General features: G+C 42.6%; 1 protein-coding gene across 1 annotated transcript in view; it reads right to left on the bottom strand.

Moving 5' to 3' along the window:
* Positions 1–4205: 4205 nt before the first annotated feature.
* Positions 4206–17858, bottom strand: part of LOC124039794 (macrophage mannose receptor 1-like) — a 28260-nt gene continuing 14607 nt past the window's right edge. Inside the window, 23 exon segments of the mRNA XM_046356177.1 lie at positions 4206–4877; positions 5157–5189; positions 5335–5493; positions 5853–5969; positions 6210–6362; positions 6540–6705; positions 7069–7301; positions 8890–8995; positions 9325–9497; positions 10021–10129; positions 10443–10582; positions 10726–10826; positions 11056–11120; positions 13558–13721; positions 13986–14024; positions 14272–14416; positions 14640–14721; positions 15311–15426; positions 15591–15790; positions 15981–16129; positions 16266–16381; positions 16561–16677; positions 16946–17103. Coding sequence (XP_046212133.1) covers positions 4642–4877; positions 5157–5189; positions 5335–5493; positions 5853–5969; positions 6210–6362; positions 6540–6705; positions 7069–7301; positions 8890–8995; positions 9325–9497; positions 10021–10129; positions 10443–10582; positions 10726–10826; positions 11056–11120; positions 13558–13721; positions 13986–14024; positions 14272–14416; positions 14640–14721; positions 15311–15426; positions 15591–15790; positions 15981–16129; positions 16266–16381; positions 16561–16677; positions 16946–17103 — 3077 coding nt within the window. The 3' untranslated portion in view covers positions 4206–4641.

Here is a 17858-nt window from a genome sequence, read left to right as displayed (position 1 = left end):
CATTACATTACAATGTAGAAAATAGCAAAAATAAAGAAAAACCCTTGAAGGAGTAGGTGTGTCCAAACTTTAGACTGACACTGTATATCAGGTGGTATGGTAGGAAGGCCCAGAAAAAAGACTCCAACCACCCAAGCCATTGACTATTCTCTCTGCTTTAGCTTGGCAGGCGGTACCTGTTCATCAAGTCTGGCACCAACAGGCACAACAGATTATATCTCCAAGCAATAAGACTGATAAATAGCTAACAAAATAGCTACAATAATTTCTAAGTTAATCTTGTATCTTTATTGACCTTTTATTTTTTGTATTTCACTGTTTCTATGCACACTCACAGGGCCCTACACACTCACGCACACAGACTCATGCCATCATCTGCTCACTCACACATAATATGCACATATATTTATACTGACTACCCACACGCACACCCACACATACTAGCTTCTGCTACTCTGTTTATCTTTTATCCTGTTGCTTAGTCACCTTACGCCTATACATATCTGTTGCTGACAGGTGTATAAAATAGAGTACATAGACATGCAATCTCCATAGACAAACATTGGCAGTAGAATAGCCCGTACTGAAGAGCTCAGTGACTTTCAACATGGCACCGTCATAGGATGCCACCTTTCCAACAAGTTAGTTTGTCCCATTTCTGTAAGTGCTGTTATTGTGAAATGGAAACGTCTAGGAGCAACAACGGCTCAGCCTCGAAGTGGTAGGCCACACCAGCTCATAGAACGGTACCACCGAGTGCTGAAGGGCGCAGCGTGTGAAAATGGTCTGTCCTCGGTTGCAACACTCACTACTGAGTTCCCAAATTGCCTATGGAATCAACTTTAGCACAAGAACTGTGGGTCAGGAGCTTCATAAAATTAGTTTCCATGGCCGAGCATCCACACTCACACAAGTCTAAGATCACCATGTGCAATGTCAAGCGTCGGCTGGAGTGGTGTAAAACTCAACCCCGTTGGACTCTATAGCAGTGGAAACGCATTCTCTGGAGTTATGAATCAGTCACTATCCACCATCTGGCAGTCCGATGGACTAATCTAGATTTGGAGGATGCCAGGAGAACACTACCTGTCCAAATGCATAGTGCCAACTCTAAAGTTTTGTGGAGGAGGAATAATGCTCTGGGGCTGTTTTTCAGAACAATGGATGCATGAATGTTCTTGCAATGTCCCATAAAATGCTTTTAGAACATTGTTGTATATTCTGAGAACATTGTAACCACGTTCTGGGTAAGTTATGTTTGACATTAAGGCAATGGTCTTCTAACTTTAACACCAAAACACGCTAAAAAGGGTTATCAGAAAGTTTTTGCTAACATAGATAGAATGTTCCACGAACTAACGGAAAACTAGACACAAACATTAGGGGAATATTAGGGGAACATTAGGGTTACAAAAATGTTCTTTCTGCCTAGAATTGTTAGCGTCTTACTAACTTGATTCACTGACTAACTTAGTGACTGACTGAGTTAAGGAGTGAATTTTAATCGAAAGTCAGTTCATTTCTCTCAGAAGTTGTTAATTACCGTAACTGGTGTGTGTGTGTAGTTAAGGACCTGCTGACAGTTAGGTTTGAGTGGGTTTTGAGGCACTGTGTTTCCTTTGTGTTGTTGGACAGGGTTGCACAGCCTAAAGGGCACACTGGACATTCCACACCACTCTCCTTTCTGAGGCTCTTTGTGGTCCTAATGGTAACATTAATTTGAGCTCTCTCCTCTCTCTTTCCATCTCTTCCTGTCCTCGTAAATATGTGTAATGGGGTGGTTCCACAAAATGACTGCTCTTTGATATTTTAAGTAGAAATTGTGCACCAATATTGAAATTTAAAAGCCTGTTATATTAAATGAAGTGCCCTTTAATATATATACTATAATATATATAAATAAATAAAGGGAACACTTAAACAACAAAATGTAACTCCAAGTCAATCACACTTCTGTGAAATCAAACTGTCCACTTAGGAAGCAACACTGATTGACAATAAATTGATTGCACATGCTGTTGTGCAAAAGGAATAGACAACAGGTGGAAATGATAGGCAATTAGCCCCAATAAAGGAGTGGTTCTGCAGGTGGTACCACAGACCACTTCTCAGTTCCTATGCTTCCTGGCTGATGTTTTGGTCATTTTTTAATGCTGGCGGTGCTTTCACTCTAGTGGTAGCATGAGACGAAGTCTACAACCCACACAAGTGGCTCAGGTAGTGCAGCTCATCCAGGATGGCACATCAATGCGAGCTGTGGCAAGAAGGTTTGCTGTGTCTGTCAGCGTAGTGTCCAGAGCATGGAGGCGCTACCAGGAGACAGGCCAGTACATCAGGAGACGTGGAGGAGGAGGGCAACAACCCAGCAGCAGGACCGCTAACTCCGCCTTTGTGCAAGGAGGAGCAGGAGGAGCACTGCCAGAGCCCTGCAAAATGACCTCCAGCAGGCCACAAATGTGCATGTGTCTGCTCAAATGATCAGAAACAGACTCCATGAGGGTGGTATGAGGGCTCGACGTCCACAGGTGGAGGTTGTGCTTACAGCCAAACACCGTGCAGTACGTTTGGCATTTGCCAGAGAACACCAAGATTGGCAAATTTGCCACTGGCGTCCTGTGCTCTTCACAGATGAAAGCAGGTTCACACTGAGCACGTGACAGACGTGACAGAGTCTGGAGATGCCGTGGAGAACGTTCTGCTGCCTGCAACATCCTCCAGCATGACCGGTTTAGCGGTGGGTCAGTCATGGTGTGGGGTGGAATTTCTTTTGGGGGCCGCACAGCCCTCCATGTGCTCGCCAGAGGTAGCCTAACTGCCATTAGGTACCGAGATGAAATCCTCAGACCGCTTGTGAGACCATATGCTGGTGCGGTTGGCCCTGGATTCCTCCTAATGCAAGAAAATGCTAGACCTCATGTGGCTGGAGTGTGTCAGTAGTTCCTGCAAGAGGAAGGCATTGATGCTATGGACTGGCCCGCTCGTTCCCCAGACCTGAATCCAATTGAGCACATCTGGGACATCATGTCTCGCTCCATCCACCAACGCCACGTTGCACCACAGACTGTCCAGGAGTTGGCGGATGCTTTAGTCCAGGTCTGGGAGGAGATCGCTCAGGAGACCATCCGCCACCTCATCAGGAGCATGCCCAGGCGTTGTAGGGAGGTCATACAGGCACTTGGAGGCCACACACACTACTGAGCCTCATGTTGACTTGTTTAATGACATTACATCAAAGTTGGATCAGCCTGTAGTGTGGTTTTCCACTTTAATTTTGAATGTGACTCCAAATCCAGACCTCCAAGGATTGATCAATTTGATTTCCATTGATCATTTTTTTGTGATTTTGTTGTCAGCACATTCAACTATGTAAAGAAAAAAGTATTTAATAAGAATATTTCATTCATTCAGATCTAGGATGTGTTATGAGCAGTATATATTGACCACATGGAAAATTCAATCAATCAGGTTTTTAATATGAATGAAAACTTGCCGAAGTGCCAAAATTCAGCATTTTAGAATGTCCCTCTGTGCACCCTCTGTCTACCCTCAGTGCACCCTCTGTGACTTCTAGAAAGATTTTAACCCACTTAACCCCAACATTTCTTCAAGTTGTCATCATCATTGTAAAGCTCTCGTGCTTTTGTTGCTTCGACAGTCATTTCTGAAGAGTATTATGTATTTCATGTGATTAGGGATTCATTGATGTCTGTCCCTCATTTTAAGGTCAGGATGCATGTTTAGGAATATTTGGGGTATTGCGTGTAGGCCAGTGACACAAAATCTACATTTAATAAATTTTAAATTCAGGCTGTAAGGGGTGTGAATACTTCCAGAAGACACTATATATAGAATGGGGTTTTATGGCTGATTTAAGATGAAAATCGTCAACCCTGTTATGGTCAAACCGTAGTAATTTTTTATTTATTTACCTCTTGAAATGGGAAAACATGTTTTTTTATGAAGTTGATCATGTACTCTTAATGACAGAATGTTAAAATTAGGTGAAATCAAGTTTTTTGGGGGACCATGTCACACTTCTTAAAAGTCACCGAAATTGGTGGAACGACCCAATAACCTCTTTAATCAATTACTGTATATAGTTCCAAACATTTTGTATTAATCCTCTAAATGCGCCTGGATTCAGTATGTATTGATTTAGCATGCAATGTGTGAGAAGTGTGAGTAAGAGAATAAGGTCAAAGACATTTGTTTCAAAACTTTATTTCTCTCTCTTTGAGCATATATTTACAATATAACTTGGCAAAAACAAAGCAAAGTACAGTGGTTGTATTTTGAACTTTAGTTTCACACACCAAATAAATCTGTACAAGGCTCCATTAGACCAAATAAAATGACTGTTGTTGATTCTATCATTTGTGCAGTGGTTGCATATGCAATCTTAGCTGTACATCTGGACTGTATCCTTGATGACTGATGCTGATATGCACAAAGTGCATATAATTTTCACCCATTATTTACAGAGCCAGAAAATGAACAAAGATAGTACGTGAATGGTTTCAGATTTAGTTGCAATCTCAGAATGGGTAGGCCTTAACACCAGCAGCATGCTTTTGGGGTATTTTTCATATCAAAACTTGTCTCAAAAGTGTTTTCACCTGTTGGTGGTTCTTTGTGTCCTGTCTAAGCTGTTTCGTTCTGCTCTATGTTGGCCACCAGGCCCTTGGTGTCCACAGCGGCTGTTGGGCGGATGGGGTTGTTGAAGTACAAGGTGTTGTCGAAAGTACACTCTCCCAGGACGGGGGTAGGTATCCGCTTGCGGAGTAGGAAGGCTCCGAGTCCTACCACTGTTATTATCACCAAGACGACTGCCACAACGATGCCGGCATAACCATGGGGAGCTTCCTCCACTAGGGGAGCTAGAAGAAAGGAAGTCACAGTGTTATTGGCAAAATTATTGGTGGGATTGGTTTTAGTCCCTGTATAATGTTCAGACATGTGGAGTAGAGTGAAGTTGCCCCTAGAAGCTGATCTTGGGTCAGTTTTGCATTTCCTCCACTAATGGTTACGGATTGGGTGAGGGGAAACTGATCCCAGGACTATGCCCTGGAGCAAGAAAAGCATTGATTTGACTGTCAAAACTGATCAAATGTATCATTCTTTACGCTAACCAATTATATCTGCTGTGAGACACTCACCAACAACTGGTTGCTTCTCTGTTGGTGTGATGACTGCAAAAGAAAGAGATAAAGTTGTTCACAAAACATAATTGCAAGACAATTCTAAGCTGATACAACAAACACATGATTTCTTGAATAATGACTCTGATATCATCCCATCTTAAATACTTGAATCTATCAGCTGAGTCCAACTCACCTTTGGCTGTTTTGCAGATGTACGACTTGTACCGGTTGCAGCTGATAGTGCTCCACAGACCACTATCAGACTGGATCTCCACACATTGTTCACTCTTTGGCATCCCTTGTTTCCAGTTGGTATAGTCCACCACACTGTTGTCAATCCACATCCAGTCGCCTGGAACAAGAACATTGGGTCAAACCTATATCCTTTGACATGGGTGATTCTTTGTCATTGAACAACTATAAATCAATAAACATGGTTGGGTAAATGGAACATAATATTAGAATTGCAAGAGATGGGTAGGTACTGTACTTGCCATTTGTTCATTTAAGTTGATGTTGCTAGTTAAACATGTTTTATATTCGAGGGAAAAGGCTTTTTGAGCCAGCGGCCTCAATGTTATGGGTTGTCAGTAAAATGCATTGATAGGGTTTCAAAATTCCGGTAATTTTTCAAGAATTCCTTGATTTTCCAGAAATCCTGTTTGGAAATTTTGGGCAATTTCGCTGAATTTTATAACCATAGGTACTGACCTTCATGGCTTTTGTGCATGCCAATCCAGAATGACTTGGATCCATCCTGCAGTAGCTCAATTTTCTCCTGGATGAATCTGGCCTCCAATGGATCCTCGACACTCACCAGGGATGCTCCTGTTGTCAGAGAAACTTACTACCCGTATTCATCATCACCATCAATCACTTTGAATTTCTTGCATTCATTTAATGAATATGTTCATATGCTCTACATTCAATTAAAACATTGGGTATGTCCCAAATAGCACCCCAGTTCCTATGTAGTGTACTACTTTTTGACCATGGAATAGCATGCCGTTTGGGACACAACAATTGTGGTCTGAATGACAGTTGGTGTGAAGGAGAAGAAGTGTGTACCCATTCGGAGACATTCCACAGTGGCGTGGGCCCAGTTGTCCACCACAGAGTTGAGGAAGGCGTAGCAGTAACCCCTGAAGGGAACCCACGTCTTGCGTTTCTTGGGCTCGGGGCAGTTGCCAGGGAGCTGAGGGGGCTGGCTGGGGGCTATGTCTTTAAAAGAGGCCAGAGAAGTTCACATACTGAAGTTGATTTACATGAGATGTATATGGTCAATGTCGGCACAACTGATACATTACTGCATACAACATTTTTAGAAGACACACTTTTGGATTGATCAAGCATTAAACACAGGCATTGTGGGTAAATGGAGTAAAGGCCTTGTCTGACCTGGTGATCTCTTGCACAGTGAGGAGTAGGTGTTACTACAGTCGCCTGTCTTCCACTTGGCGTCCGTATCCATGTAAACACAGGCCATATTGTTCTTTGGCTCATCTTCACCCCATTTGGTGTAAGATAGAGGCCAGTTATCCACCCACTTAAAACGCCCTTCAGTCTGAGAGACAGAGACAAAGACAACAACGCACATTGGGGGCAAGGTCCAGCTGAAAGATTACAGGTTTAAAAACACAAAACCGCTTTGGTTTCTTAAATGAACACGTCAGAGTAGGAGATCCAATGGATAACAGTGGGAGATCATATCAATGCTAAGTCCTCTTTGGAGCTGCACTAGCTCTTAAACCAAAGCCAGAGTCCAACAAGTTAGGTCATTTTTTAAATACTGGGCCTTGTAAAGAGGAAATTGAAGATCACAAATCTCCATATTTATAGTTAGTCTGATCAACATATTGTCTAGGATATTTAGTCTCTGTAACCCAAATGATTGGCATAGAGCAATGTCAATACTAAAGACTTTTACCAAGTTGTTGTTGAGGCCGATCCACATGGGCTCATTGTATTTGTGGCTCTGCATTGTGATGAAGGCCTGGGTGATGGGGTTCAGGATGCTAGCCAACTCTGCATCGTCTGCTTTACATTGCCTCTGGGCCTCGTCCCAGTTCATCTTCTGGACCACCAGTTTGAAGGAGTCATTTCCCAGCTTGAAGAACGTCTTCATTGACTCTGTGGTGGCAGGGACCACAATCTGAGAATCTGAAACCAAAGGAGACTTGTTGGAGGGGAACCTAAAGAGGGATACTCTATTGGACCACATACCGAAGAATTGGAATTGAACAGCCTCAACTAGGGTTATCGATAACTTGCCAAAAACTGGCAGGTTCTCCAGATATGCTGTCCGGTCCTCTGGCAGTCTCTATGGGGGTGCCAAAGGGTTCAATTCTCGGGCCGCCTCTTTTCTCTGTATATATCAATGATGTTGCTCTTGCTGCGGGCGATTCCCTGATCCACCTCTACGCAGACGACACCATTCTGTGTACTTCCGGCCCGTCCTTGGACACTGTGCTATCTAACCTCCAAACGACCTTCAATGCCATACAACACTCCTTCCGTGGCCTCCAACTGCTCTTAAACGCTAGTAAAACCAAATGCATGCTTTTCAACCGTTCGCTGCCTGCACCCGCACGCCCGACTAGCATCACCACCTTGGATGGTTCCGACCTAGAATATGTGGACATCTATAAGTACCTAGGTGTCTGGCTAGACTGTAAACTCTCCTTCCAGACTCATATCAAACATCTCCAATCTAAAATCAAATCTAGAGTCGGCTTTCTATTCCGCAACAAAGCCTCCTTCACTCACGCCGCCAAACTTACCCTAGTAAAACTGACTATCCTACCGATCCTCGACTTGGGCGATGTCATCTACAAAATAGCTTCCAACACTCTACTCAGCAAACTGGATGCAGTCTATCACAGTGCCATCCGTTTTGTTACGAAAGCACCTTATACCATCCATCACTGCGACCTGTATGCTCTAGTCGGCTGGCCCTCGCTACATATTTGTCGCCAGACCCACTGGCTCCTGGTCATCTACAAGTCCATGCTAGGTAAAGCTCCGCCTTATCTCAGTTCACTGGTCACGATGGCAACACCCACCCGTAGCACGCGCTCCAGCAGGTGTATCTCACTGATCATCCCTAAAGCCAACACCTCATTTGGCCGCCTTTCGTTCCAGTTTTCTGCTGCCTGTGACTGGAAAGAATTGCAAAAATCGCTGAAGGAGACTTTTATCTCCCTCACCAACTTCAAACATCTGCTATCTGAGCAGCTAACCGATCGCTGCAACTGTACATAGTCTATCGGTAAATAGCCCACCCAATTTTACCTACCACTTCCCCATACTGTTTTTATTTATTTACTTTTCTGCTCTTTTGCACACCAATATCTCTACCTGTACATGACCATCTGATCATTTATCACTCCAGTGTTAATCTGCAAAATTGTAATTATTCGCCTACCTCCTCATGCCTTTTGCACACAATGTATATAGAATCTATTTTTTTCTACTGTGTTATTGACTTGTTAATTGTTTACTCCATGTGTAACTCTGTGTTGTTGTCTGTTCACACTGCTATGCTTTTTCTTGGCCAGGTCGCAGTTGCAAATGAGAACTTGTTCTCAACTAGCCTACCTGGTTCAATAAAGGTGAAATAAAAAAATAAAAAAATAAAAAAATGCTGCTTGGAGGCTTTACGGATTTCTGGAAAACCTGGAGATTGTAAAAAAGTTACTGGAATTTTGCAAACCTAGAGCTGCCTCACTGAACTATGGCTTCTTCTCACCAATATTCCTTTTGCAGATGAAACCACGGGATACTAAGCAGTCCTCCACCTTCCACATTCCTGCCTGTTTTTGAGAGCTGCCCACCAGAACCACACAGTCAAACACCTGGAAGAGAGATTGGGAAGGAGATGAAAAGGTTAGATCCCCTCTTCAGAATTCTCATTTGACTGGTTAAGGTTGTTTTGCATTTGGATTTATTGACAATAAGTCAATCAAAATCCCAAAGCCTAACATGTAAAGGTTCCCAAACCCAGATTGAAGGCGCAGTTCTGGATTAAAATCATTCTCAATAAAGAATCTTCCTTGAAAGTAGATATTATTCTACCTACTTTCAAGGGGGGGGGATTCTCTATTCAGAACAATTGTTTATCTGTTTCCAGGAAGTCACTTAATCTGTGTTCAGCAAACAGTTATTTTTACTGTAAGTCTTGTACCTCTTCCATAAATGAATATCGTCCGTCTGGCACTGACGTTGGATGCCCTTTTGCCCAGTTGGTATAGGAAACCCCTCTCCCCTCCGTCCATAGGAAGCGCATCTCCGAGTTGACGTCGTTCAGACCTATCCAAATGTCCTGAGGATTCCCAAGCATCTGGGTGGTAAGGAATGCTGGGAGGAAGACCAGTCAGAACAATGAAGGGTCAACAAGTGAATCCATATATACTGTTTACATGCAAAGGATTATCAACCCCTGTTCCATTGGTTAGCATTTCAATTATTTGGCACTTGTTAACCAATGTCTATAAGATTTATTGTTGCATGCTTATAATTGCACACATCCTCAATATAATTGAACACATAACATTTGACAGAATTTTAATAGCATGGTTTAATGCTAAATTACTTTTTAGAATTTCAATGTTCATTCTATTTCATTCTACCTTGGGCAATGCCATTGTCTTAGGTAGATTTGGCGGTGAGGTGTACACTTTTATTTATTTAAACTTTATTTTACTTGACAAGTTAGTTAAGAACAAATTGTTATTTACAATGACGGCCTAGGAACAGTGGGTTAACTGCCTTGTTATGGGGAAGAACGACAGATTTTTATCTTGTCAGCTCGGGGATTCGATCGAGCAACCTTTCGGTTACCAAAAGCTCTAGCCTCTAGAAGGATGGCCTCCTCACCCACCTTGCTCTTTCTCGCTGAGGACAGAGGCCAGGTTCCCTCCCTGGTTGATGCAGTAGGTCCTGGCCTCCTGCCACGGCTTCTTATCGCTGTCTCCAATGAATTTGTAGCACTGTGGAAACATGATGCATCATCACGCTGTGTGTTGGAACATCACACGCTACTACAGCAAATAAAATGGATTATATAGTGCATGGGCTCTGGTCAAAAGTATTGCACTACAAAGGGAATAGGGTGCCATTTGGGATGTAGACAATGACTCTCCACACACAGGTCTGCATCACATTGGGTCATCACATGATAAGGAAAGTTTGTGTGAGGTTCTCTCTGCTGGTGTACCATGCAGGTGTATGTAGACTACAGAAGGATGTCCTTGTATGATTTTATAGTATGTGGTGGTGGTACTGTAGTAGTGTAGCAGTTACCTTCCCCTGGAAAGCAATCCATTCTGGGACACAACCTCCCTTGGGTACAGTGGTGGGGGCCATGGTCGTGTTAGTGAAACTGGTGGTTCTTTTACAAATGGAGGCCAGCTCTACTCCACAGTTGATGTCATTCCAGTACCCTAGAGATGCAGAGAAACAAAGAGACACAACCCGATATAGACCCAGCTTACAAAATGACATCCTGGGAGCGTCCCCTGAATGTTAGAGAAAGTCCCATGGACGTTGCAGTATAACTGCTAAATCCCTCTGGAATTAGACGTACCCATACTCTTGTATATCGTCACACAGTTCTCATCGTTGTTGGCGAAGTTGGGTTCGTTTTGATCCCACGCGGTAAACACAACAGGAGACCCATCCAACCAGCTGAAACATACAGTACACAAACCCAGTCTGAACTGTGAGCATCTATTCAATCAACTACACACCTTGAAAGCACACGTTTCTCCACTCGGCAGAGAAACACAGATTTCAGGCATGTTCACTGGACTGTGACAAACAAAACATGCTCATGCACAAATATCTCTGAAAAGAGGTGGTAGGACTTCAGGTTGTTTTAAATGTCCAGGGAACAGTCAACAGTCATTTTACATACCTAAAAGACTTATCCAAACCAACGGTCATTCCAATGTAATATTGTCCCTCGGATCCTCTAGATATCTGGAAAAAAGTTGCAACTCTTTGAGGAAACAACCATTTCTAGATTGAACATTGAACATTTCAGTGACACTTGTTGTCATCCTGTGTAAAAAAATCCTCTCTTTATCAGATCCCAAGAACCAAAGCTTTTCGGACGTCACAGGACTGCATATACACAAATATAAACACAACATGTAAAGTTTTGGTCTCATGTTTCATGAGCTGAAATAAAAGATCTCTGAAATGTTCAATAACGCACAAAAAAAACTTATTTCTCTCAATTTTAGTGCACACGTTGGTTACATCCCTGTTAGTGAGCATTTCTCCTTTGTCAAGATAATCCGTCCACCAGGTAGGTGTGGCATATCAAGAAGCTGATTAAACAGTGTGATCATTATACAGGTGCACCTTGTGGTGGGGACAAGGAAAGGCCACTCTAAAATGTACAGTTTTGTCATACAATGCAATGCCACAGATGTCTCAAGTTTTGAGGGAACGTGCAATTAGCATGCTGACTGCAGGAATGTTCACCAGAGCTGTTTCCAGAGGATTGAATGTTAATTTCTCTATCATATGCCGCCTCCAATGTCATTTTAGAGAATGACGTCCAACCGGCCTCACAACTGCAGACCACTTGTGTGGCGTCTTGTGGGTGAGCGGCTTGCTGATGTCAACGTTGCGAAGAGAGTGCACCATGGTGGCGGCTGGGTTATTATGGTATGGGCAGGCATAAGCTACTGACAACGAACACAATTGCATTTTATAGACCATGACGATATCCTGAGTTCCATTGTCGTGCCATTCATTCACCACCATCACCTCATGTTTCAGCATGATAATGCAAGGCCCAATGTTACAAGGATCTGTACACAATTCCTGGAAGCTGAAAATGTCCCAGTTCTTCCATGGCCTGCATACTCACCAGTTATGTCACCCATTGAGCATGTTTGGGATGCTCTGGATCAACTTGTTTGACAGACAGTTCCAGTTCTTGCCAATATCCAGCAACTTCGCACAGCCATTGAAGAGAAGTCAGACAATATTCCACAGGCCACAATCACCAGCCTGATCACCTCTATGTGAAGGAAATGTGTCATGCTGCATGAGGCAAATGGTGGGCACACCAGATACTGACTGGTTTTCTGGTCCACGCCCCTACATTATTTCAAGGTATCTGTGACCAATAGATGCAAATCAGTATTCCCAGTGATGTGAAATCCATAGATGAGGGCCTACTTTATTTATTTAAATTGACTGATTTACTTACAGTATCAGTCAAGTTTGGACACAGCTACTCATTCAAGGGTTTTTCTTTATTTGTACTATTTTCTACATTGTAGTGAAGACATCAAAACTATGAAATAACACATATGGAATCATGTAGTAACCAAAAAAGTTTTAAACAAATCTAAATATATTTTATATTTGAGATTCTTCAAAGTAGCCACCCTTTGCCTTGATGACAGCTTTGCGCACTGTTGTCATTCTCTCTACCAGCTTCATGAGGTAGTCATCTGGAATGCATTTCAATTAACAGGTGAGCCCTGTTACAAGTTCATTTGTGGAATTTCTTTCCTTCTAAATGCATTTGAGCTAATCAGTTGTGTTGTGACAAGATGGGGTGGTGTACAGAATAATAAGAAGAGATTTGCTTGGGCCAAGAAACACGAGCAATTGTCCTTAGACCAGTGGAAACCTATCCTTTGGTCTGCTGAGACCAACCGCTGTGTCTTTGTGAGACGCAGAGTACATGAACGGATGATCTTCGCATGGGTGGTTCCCACCATGAAGCATGGAGGAGGAGGTGTAATAGTACTTTGCTGGTGACACTGTTGGTGATTTATTTAGAATTCAAGGCATACTTAACCAGCATGGCTACCACAGCATTCTGCAGCGATATGTCATCTCATCTGATCTGCGCTTAGTGGGACTATCATTTGTTTTTCAATAGGACAATGACCCAAAACACACCTTCAGGCTGTGTAAGGGCTATTTGACCAAGAAGGAGAGGGATGGAGTGCTGCATCAGATGACCTGGCCTCCATAATCACCTGACCTCAACCCAATTGAGATGGTTTGGGATGAGTTGGACCACAGAGTGAAGGAAACGCAGCCAACAAGTTCTCAGCATATGTGGGACCTCCTTCAAGACTAGGAAAAGTGTTCCAGGTGAAGCTGGTTGAGAGAATGCCAAGAGTGTGCAAAGCTGTCATCAAGGCAAAGGGTGGCTACTTTAAAGAATCTCAAATATAAAATATATTTGGATTTGTTTAACACTTTTTTGGTTACTACATGATTCCATGTGTTATTTCATAGTAGTGATGTGTATACTATTATTCTATTATGTAGAAAATAGTAAAAATAAAGAAAAAGTGTCCAAACATTTGACTGGTACTGTATATGAACTGACATTTTTTCATGTTGCATTTATATTTTTGTTCAGTATAGAAGTGTCTACCTGTTTCCATATAAACTTCCTCTCGCTCTCTGCAGTAATGACCACCAGGTCACCAAAGTTCTTTTTACAGAATTCTCTCGCCTCGTCCATGGGGAGATTCTCAGTGTTGAAGAAATACTGAGTGTCGTTGTACTCAATCCAGCCGTCCTTTGTAGTGTTGTACACTGAAAAGGCATGTAAAAAAGGGGTATATTTCCTGTTAGGCATTTTTAATAGTACATTTTCACAGAGTGCATTTTCTCTTAGTGTTTGTGTTGAACTATGCTTCGCAAACTAAATGATAGAAGGTGTGCAGTGATTCATTTAACTTAAGGGAAAGGCCAAGAGCTTGAAGGAGAGCAGGGATAGTGAGAAGGAGGAAGTGGAGACAGGAAGTGGAGGAATGAGAAACAGGAAACTGGACATATTCCCAAGATCCTATGTATTACCTGGCTCAACTTGAGTGGGATGGGGCTTTGGGGTAACCCCTGTGGATACCAAAAAAAGTTTGGGTGAGCACTTCTGCAAGGTTGAGGGTCAAAATTCTATGTTCATCAATAGTTTCATGACTGACATGAACTGCATGCCCATTGGGCACACACACTGGTTGAATCAATGTTGTTTAAACGTCATTTCAATGAAATGACGTTGAACCAACGTGGAACAGATGTTGAATTGACGTCTGTGCCCAGTGGCTGGTGATGTCAGTGCTCCAGCAGATATGGTCTACTGTACCTTTGCGAATCTCGCAAATCCAGTCATTGTAGGCATCACAGTGTCGATCATTCCAGTGGTGTCCGTAGTAAAACTGGACCTCTGCGCATTTTTCGTTATTGTTGTAGTTGTTTGGTTCTCCAAATCCCCAATTCTCATAGCTGAACTGGAGAACAACATCGGAATAATGTTACACAGTAGCATTGTATGGTGTCCATATTATCCTCAGGCTGAGGCTCTCCTTATATGGACACCATAGTACTGTATGAACTTTCATTCCCTTTAAAGACAATGACTGCAAATCAAAGATTGAAACAAGAGTAGTGTGTAATAAACTACTTGTAAGGAGAAGGAATATCACAGTAAAGATGAGGTGGCAGGCTACTCACTGCTGATCCGTCAGCCCAGACGAACCCTGCAGAGGGATCCAGATTGCTGAGGCCGATCCAGGCTGCATCAGAGGAATGATACCTGAACAGAGAGAATGGAAACCACAGACAGTGGTTTTTATGACTGTGTGGTTTTCAACCACAGACAGTGGTTATTATGACTGTGTGGTTTTCAACCACAGACAGTGGTTATTATGACTTTGTGGTTTTCAACCATAGACAGTGGTTATTCTGACTGTGTGGATTTCAACCACAGATTTCAACCACCAAGACAGTGGTTACTTTGTGGTTTTATGACAGTGGTTATTATGACCGTGTGGATTTCAACCATAAACAGTGGTTATTCTGACTGTGTGGTTTTCAACCACAGACAGTGGTTATTATGACTTTGTGGTTTTCAACCATAGACAGTGGTTATTCTGACTGTGTGGTTTTCAACCACAGACAGTGGTTATTATGACTTTGTGGTTTTCAACCATAGACAGTGGTTTTTATGACTGTGTGGTTTTCAACCACAGACAGTGGTTATTATGACCGTGTGGTTTTCAACCATAAACAGTGGTTATTATGACCGTGCTGATTTTGACTTCAACCACAGACAGTGGTTAATAGGACCACACTGGTTTTGACTGATACTCATGGCAACAGAGACAGTTATGAGGATAACTTACGGAGAGCCGTTCAGGTCTGTGGCACTGTGAATGCTCATCAGATCACCACCAATGGCCTTGCAGAATTCCCGCGCCTCTGACCATGACTTCTTCTTTTCAGTCTCTTTTCTGTAAAGCTTATTGAGCGGAGAGAAAATTATTATTGATGAATTATTAATTAATTATTATAATTAAGGATTATCAATGAATTCATGCTCATTGATTAAATTATTAATATAAAAAAAACTTCACTTCAATTGACTAATCAAAGTGTTTGTTACAGCATGTTCCCCAACTGTACCTTGTAACAGACATTCCTTTTAGCAGCAGGTGACCACCCAGAAGGACAGCTCAGTGCCGGGGTGGTGGGAGGGGCCATTGTTGATGTGACGCCCTCCGCCATTTTCTTACAGATGTACTTCTCCTTGTTGCTGCAGCTGACCACATCCCATAGTCCCGCAAACATTCCAGTTGTCATAGCTACGCAGCCTTGTTTTCTGTCTTTTTTCAAACACACAGAAAGGCGAGAGAAAACTTAATAGTTTCATTTAGTTCTGACATTTGCCAGGCAGTTAAGGTGTGGGAGAAAGTAGTCCTCTAATACCACAGTCATCATAGCAATGACAGTTCATGCTACAATCGATCATCAGTTGCTACAATCAATCACCATTGTGGGAAAAGGACACTGTACCTGGCATGCCCACATTGAAGTGGGTGAACTTGACCTCCGAACTGGTAGTCCACTTGAAGGTGTCTATATCCGCCATGTTGGAAAGTCCACTCCAGAAGTACTTCTCCGGCCTCAAACCCACCAAACTGACCAGGAAGGCATTTTCATACCTACAAACCAACAAACACACACACATTAAATCTGTTATCTGACAACTTATTGCTATTATCTTGTCCAGGATGTGACTCAAATAAGTGAGTCAAATATATCTTATCCTTATAAAATGGTCATGATGTGATACCGTACCTGTCAGCCACTTCCACCAGGATTGAGTCACTCCGCTGGCAGGTCTGCTTGGCCTCATCAAATGTTTTGGTTTCTGATCCAACATTGTAGCAGTAAGAACCATACCGGATCCAGCCCTTGATGACAAAAATACAGAAACAATTATCCTCCTACTGGTGGATCTTTGTCAGTCAAGATGACATCATTCTAGTCCTTATCTAGAATCATTTTCAAGCTTCCATTTCACGTGATATAATTTTGTATTCATTAGTTACTGTACTCTCCCTTTCAACAAACAGGAAATGACCTCACTCACCAGCTTACATCCTGGACTATCTTCCTCTGGGGCACCTGCCACCGGTTTGGTGGAGGCCTTTTTCTTACACATGTACCCGTAGGTCTTCTCACACAAATTATCAGCCCACTTCCCATCCTGTGAGAGAATATGGAGTCCACATTGTCACAATACCACATTTATTACTGCGTTGACACCAATGTTAAACGTTGTCATCATTGCCATTGTTAGCCGTAGCATTCAGCTAGTGTTCGCATTTATCTAGCGTCAGCATTTACCTAGCACTAGCATATAGCGAGTGTTAGGGTTTGTTATACAAAATCTGTGGTGTAAGCATTTTGCTAGCGTTAGTGTTAGCATTAGCATGAACCTAGTCTGTCCATTGAGGGACCAATGTGATTGTTACCTTTCCTCTGATCAGGACACAGTCCTCCTGGAGGTTGGCACCATGGGAGGGCTCCCCTGTCTGCCAGTGGCTGAATGTCACATGGGATCGGTCGGTCCACTCAAAGAGCAGCGCGTTCCTTTGGTCGTTCAGGCCGATCCACAGCTCATCTGTGGCCGCTGAAGTCAAGCAGAAGGACATTAAGAGTCAAAGCCAGGAAGACAGTGATAAACACCTGATATACTTATTGTTGCCTTTGGTTGATCAAAGTGACTGAGGTGACATTATTATTATTTATTCATGGAAGCCCAATTTAGACCAGGGTCTCATTCACAATCATGTCCTGAGTACAAACATTTTCACAATGAAGAAAATGAACATTCCAAAGAAAACAAGACGAATAAAATAACGACAAGGTACAGTTACAATACTACCATTTCAACAAATGAACCATTACATCAATAAAAACAACTGCAATTCACAATGAATGAATTTAACACCAGCATCCTAAACTGCTTTAACGGCACCAGGAAATCAAGATGCAAGGAATTTTGCAGGTTATTCCAACAATGGGGGGCACTAAAGCTAAAGGATGATTTACCAAAACAGGTAGAGATCTTAGGGGCCTCAAGATTTCAACAACACTGTGATGGGTTTGGTCGCCTATTCTTTTATACCTTAGCGACAAAGTTAGGTAAATTAGAAGCTTGTGTAGTGGAACGTTGTAAATAAAAAGGGAGTAATGAAGTGATCTACAGGACTTCAATGAGGACCAGCCAACGTTTTGATACCGGATGCAGTGGTGAGTATTAAAATTGTCACCTGTGATGAAGTGAAGGAAATTATGGTAGACGGCATCCAAACGTTTAAGACTAGTGGCTTCTGGAATCTGGTAAATGGTGTCACCATAGTCAAGAGCGGGCAGGAATATTAA

The sequence above is a fragment of the Oncorhynchus gorbuscha genome, linkage group LG07 (genome assembly GCF_021184085.1).
Source record: "Oncorhynchus gorbuscha isolate QuinsamMale2020 ecotype Even-year linkage group LG07, OgorEven_v1.0, whole genome shotgun sequence".
Classification (NCBI taxonomy): domain Eukaryota; kingdom Metazoa; phylum Chordata; class Actinopteri; order Salmoniformes; family Salmonidae; genus Oncorhynchus; species Oncorhynchus gorbuscha.
Note: the sequence above shows the minus strand (reverse complement) of the source record. Positions and strands in the feature narration are given on the sequence as shown.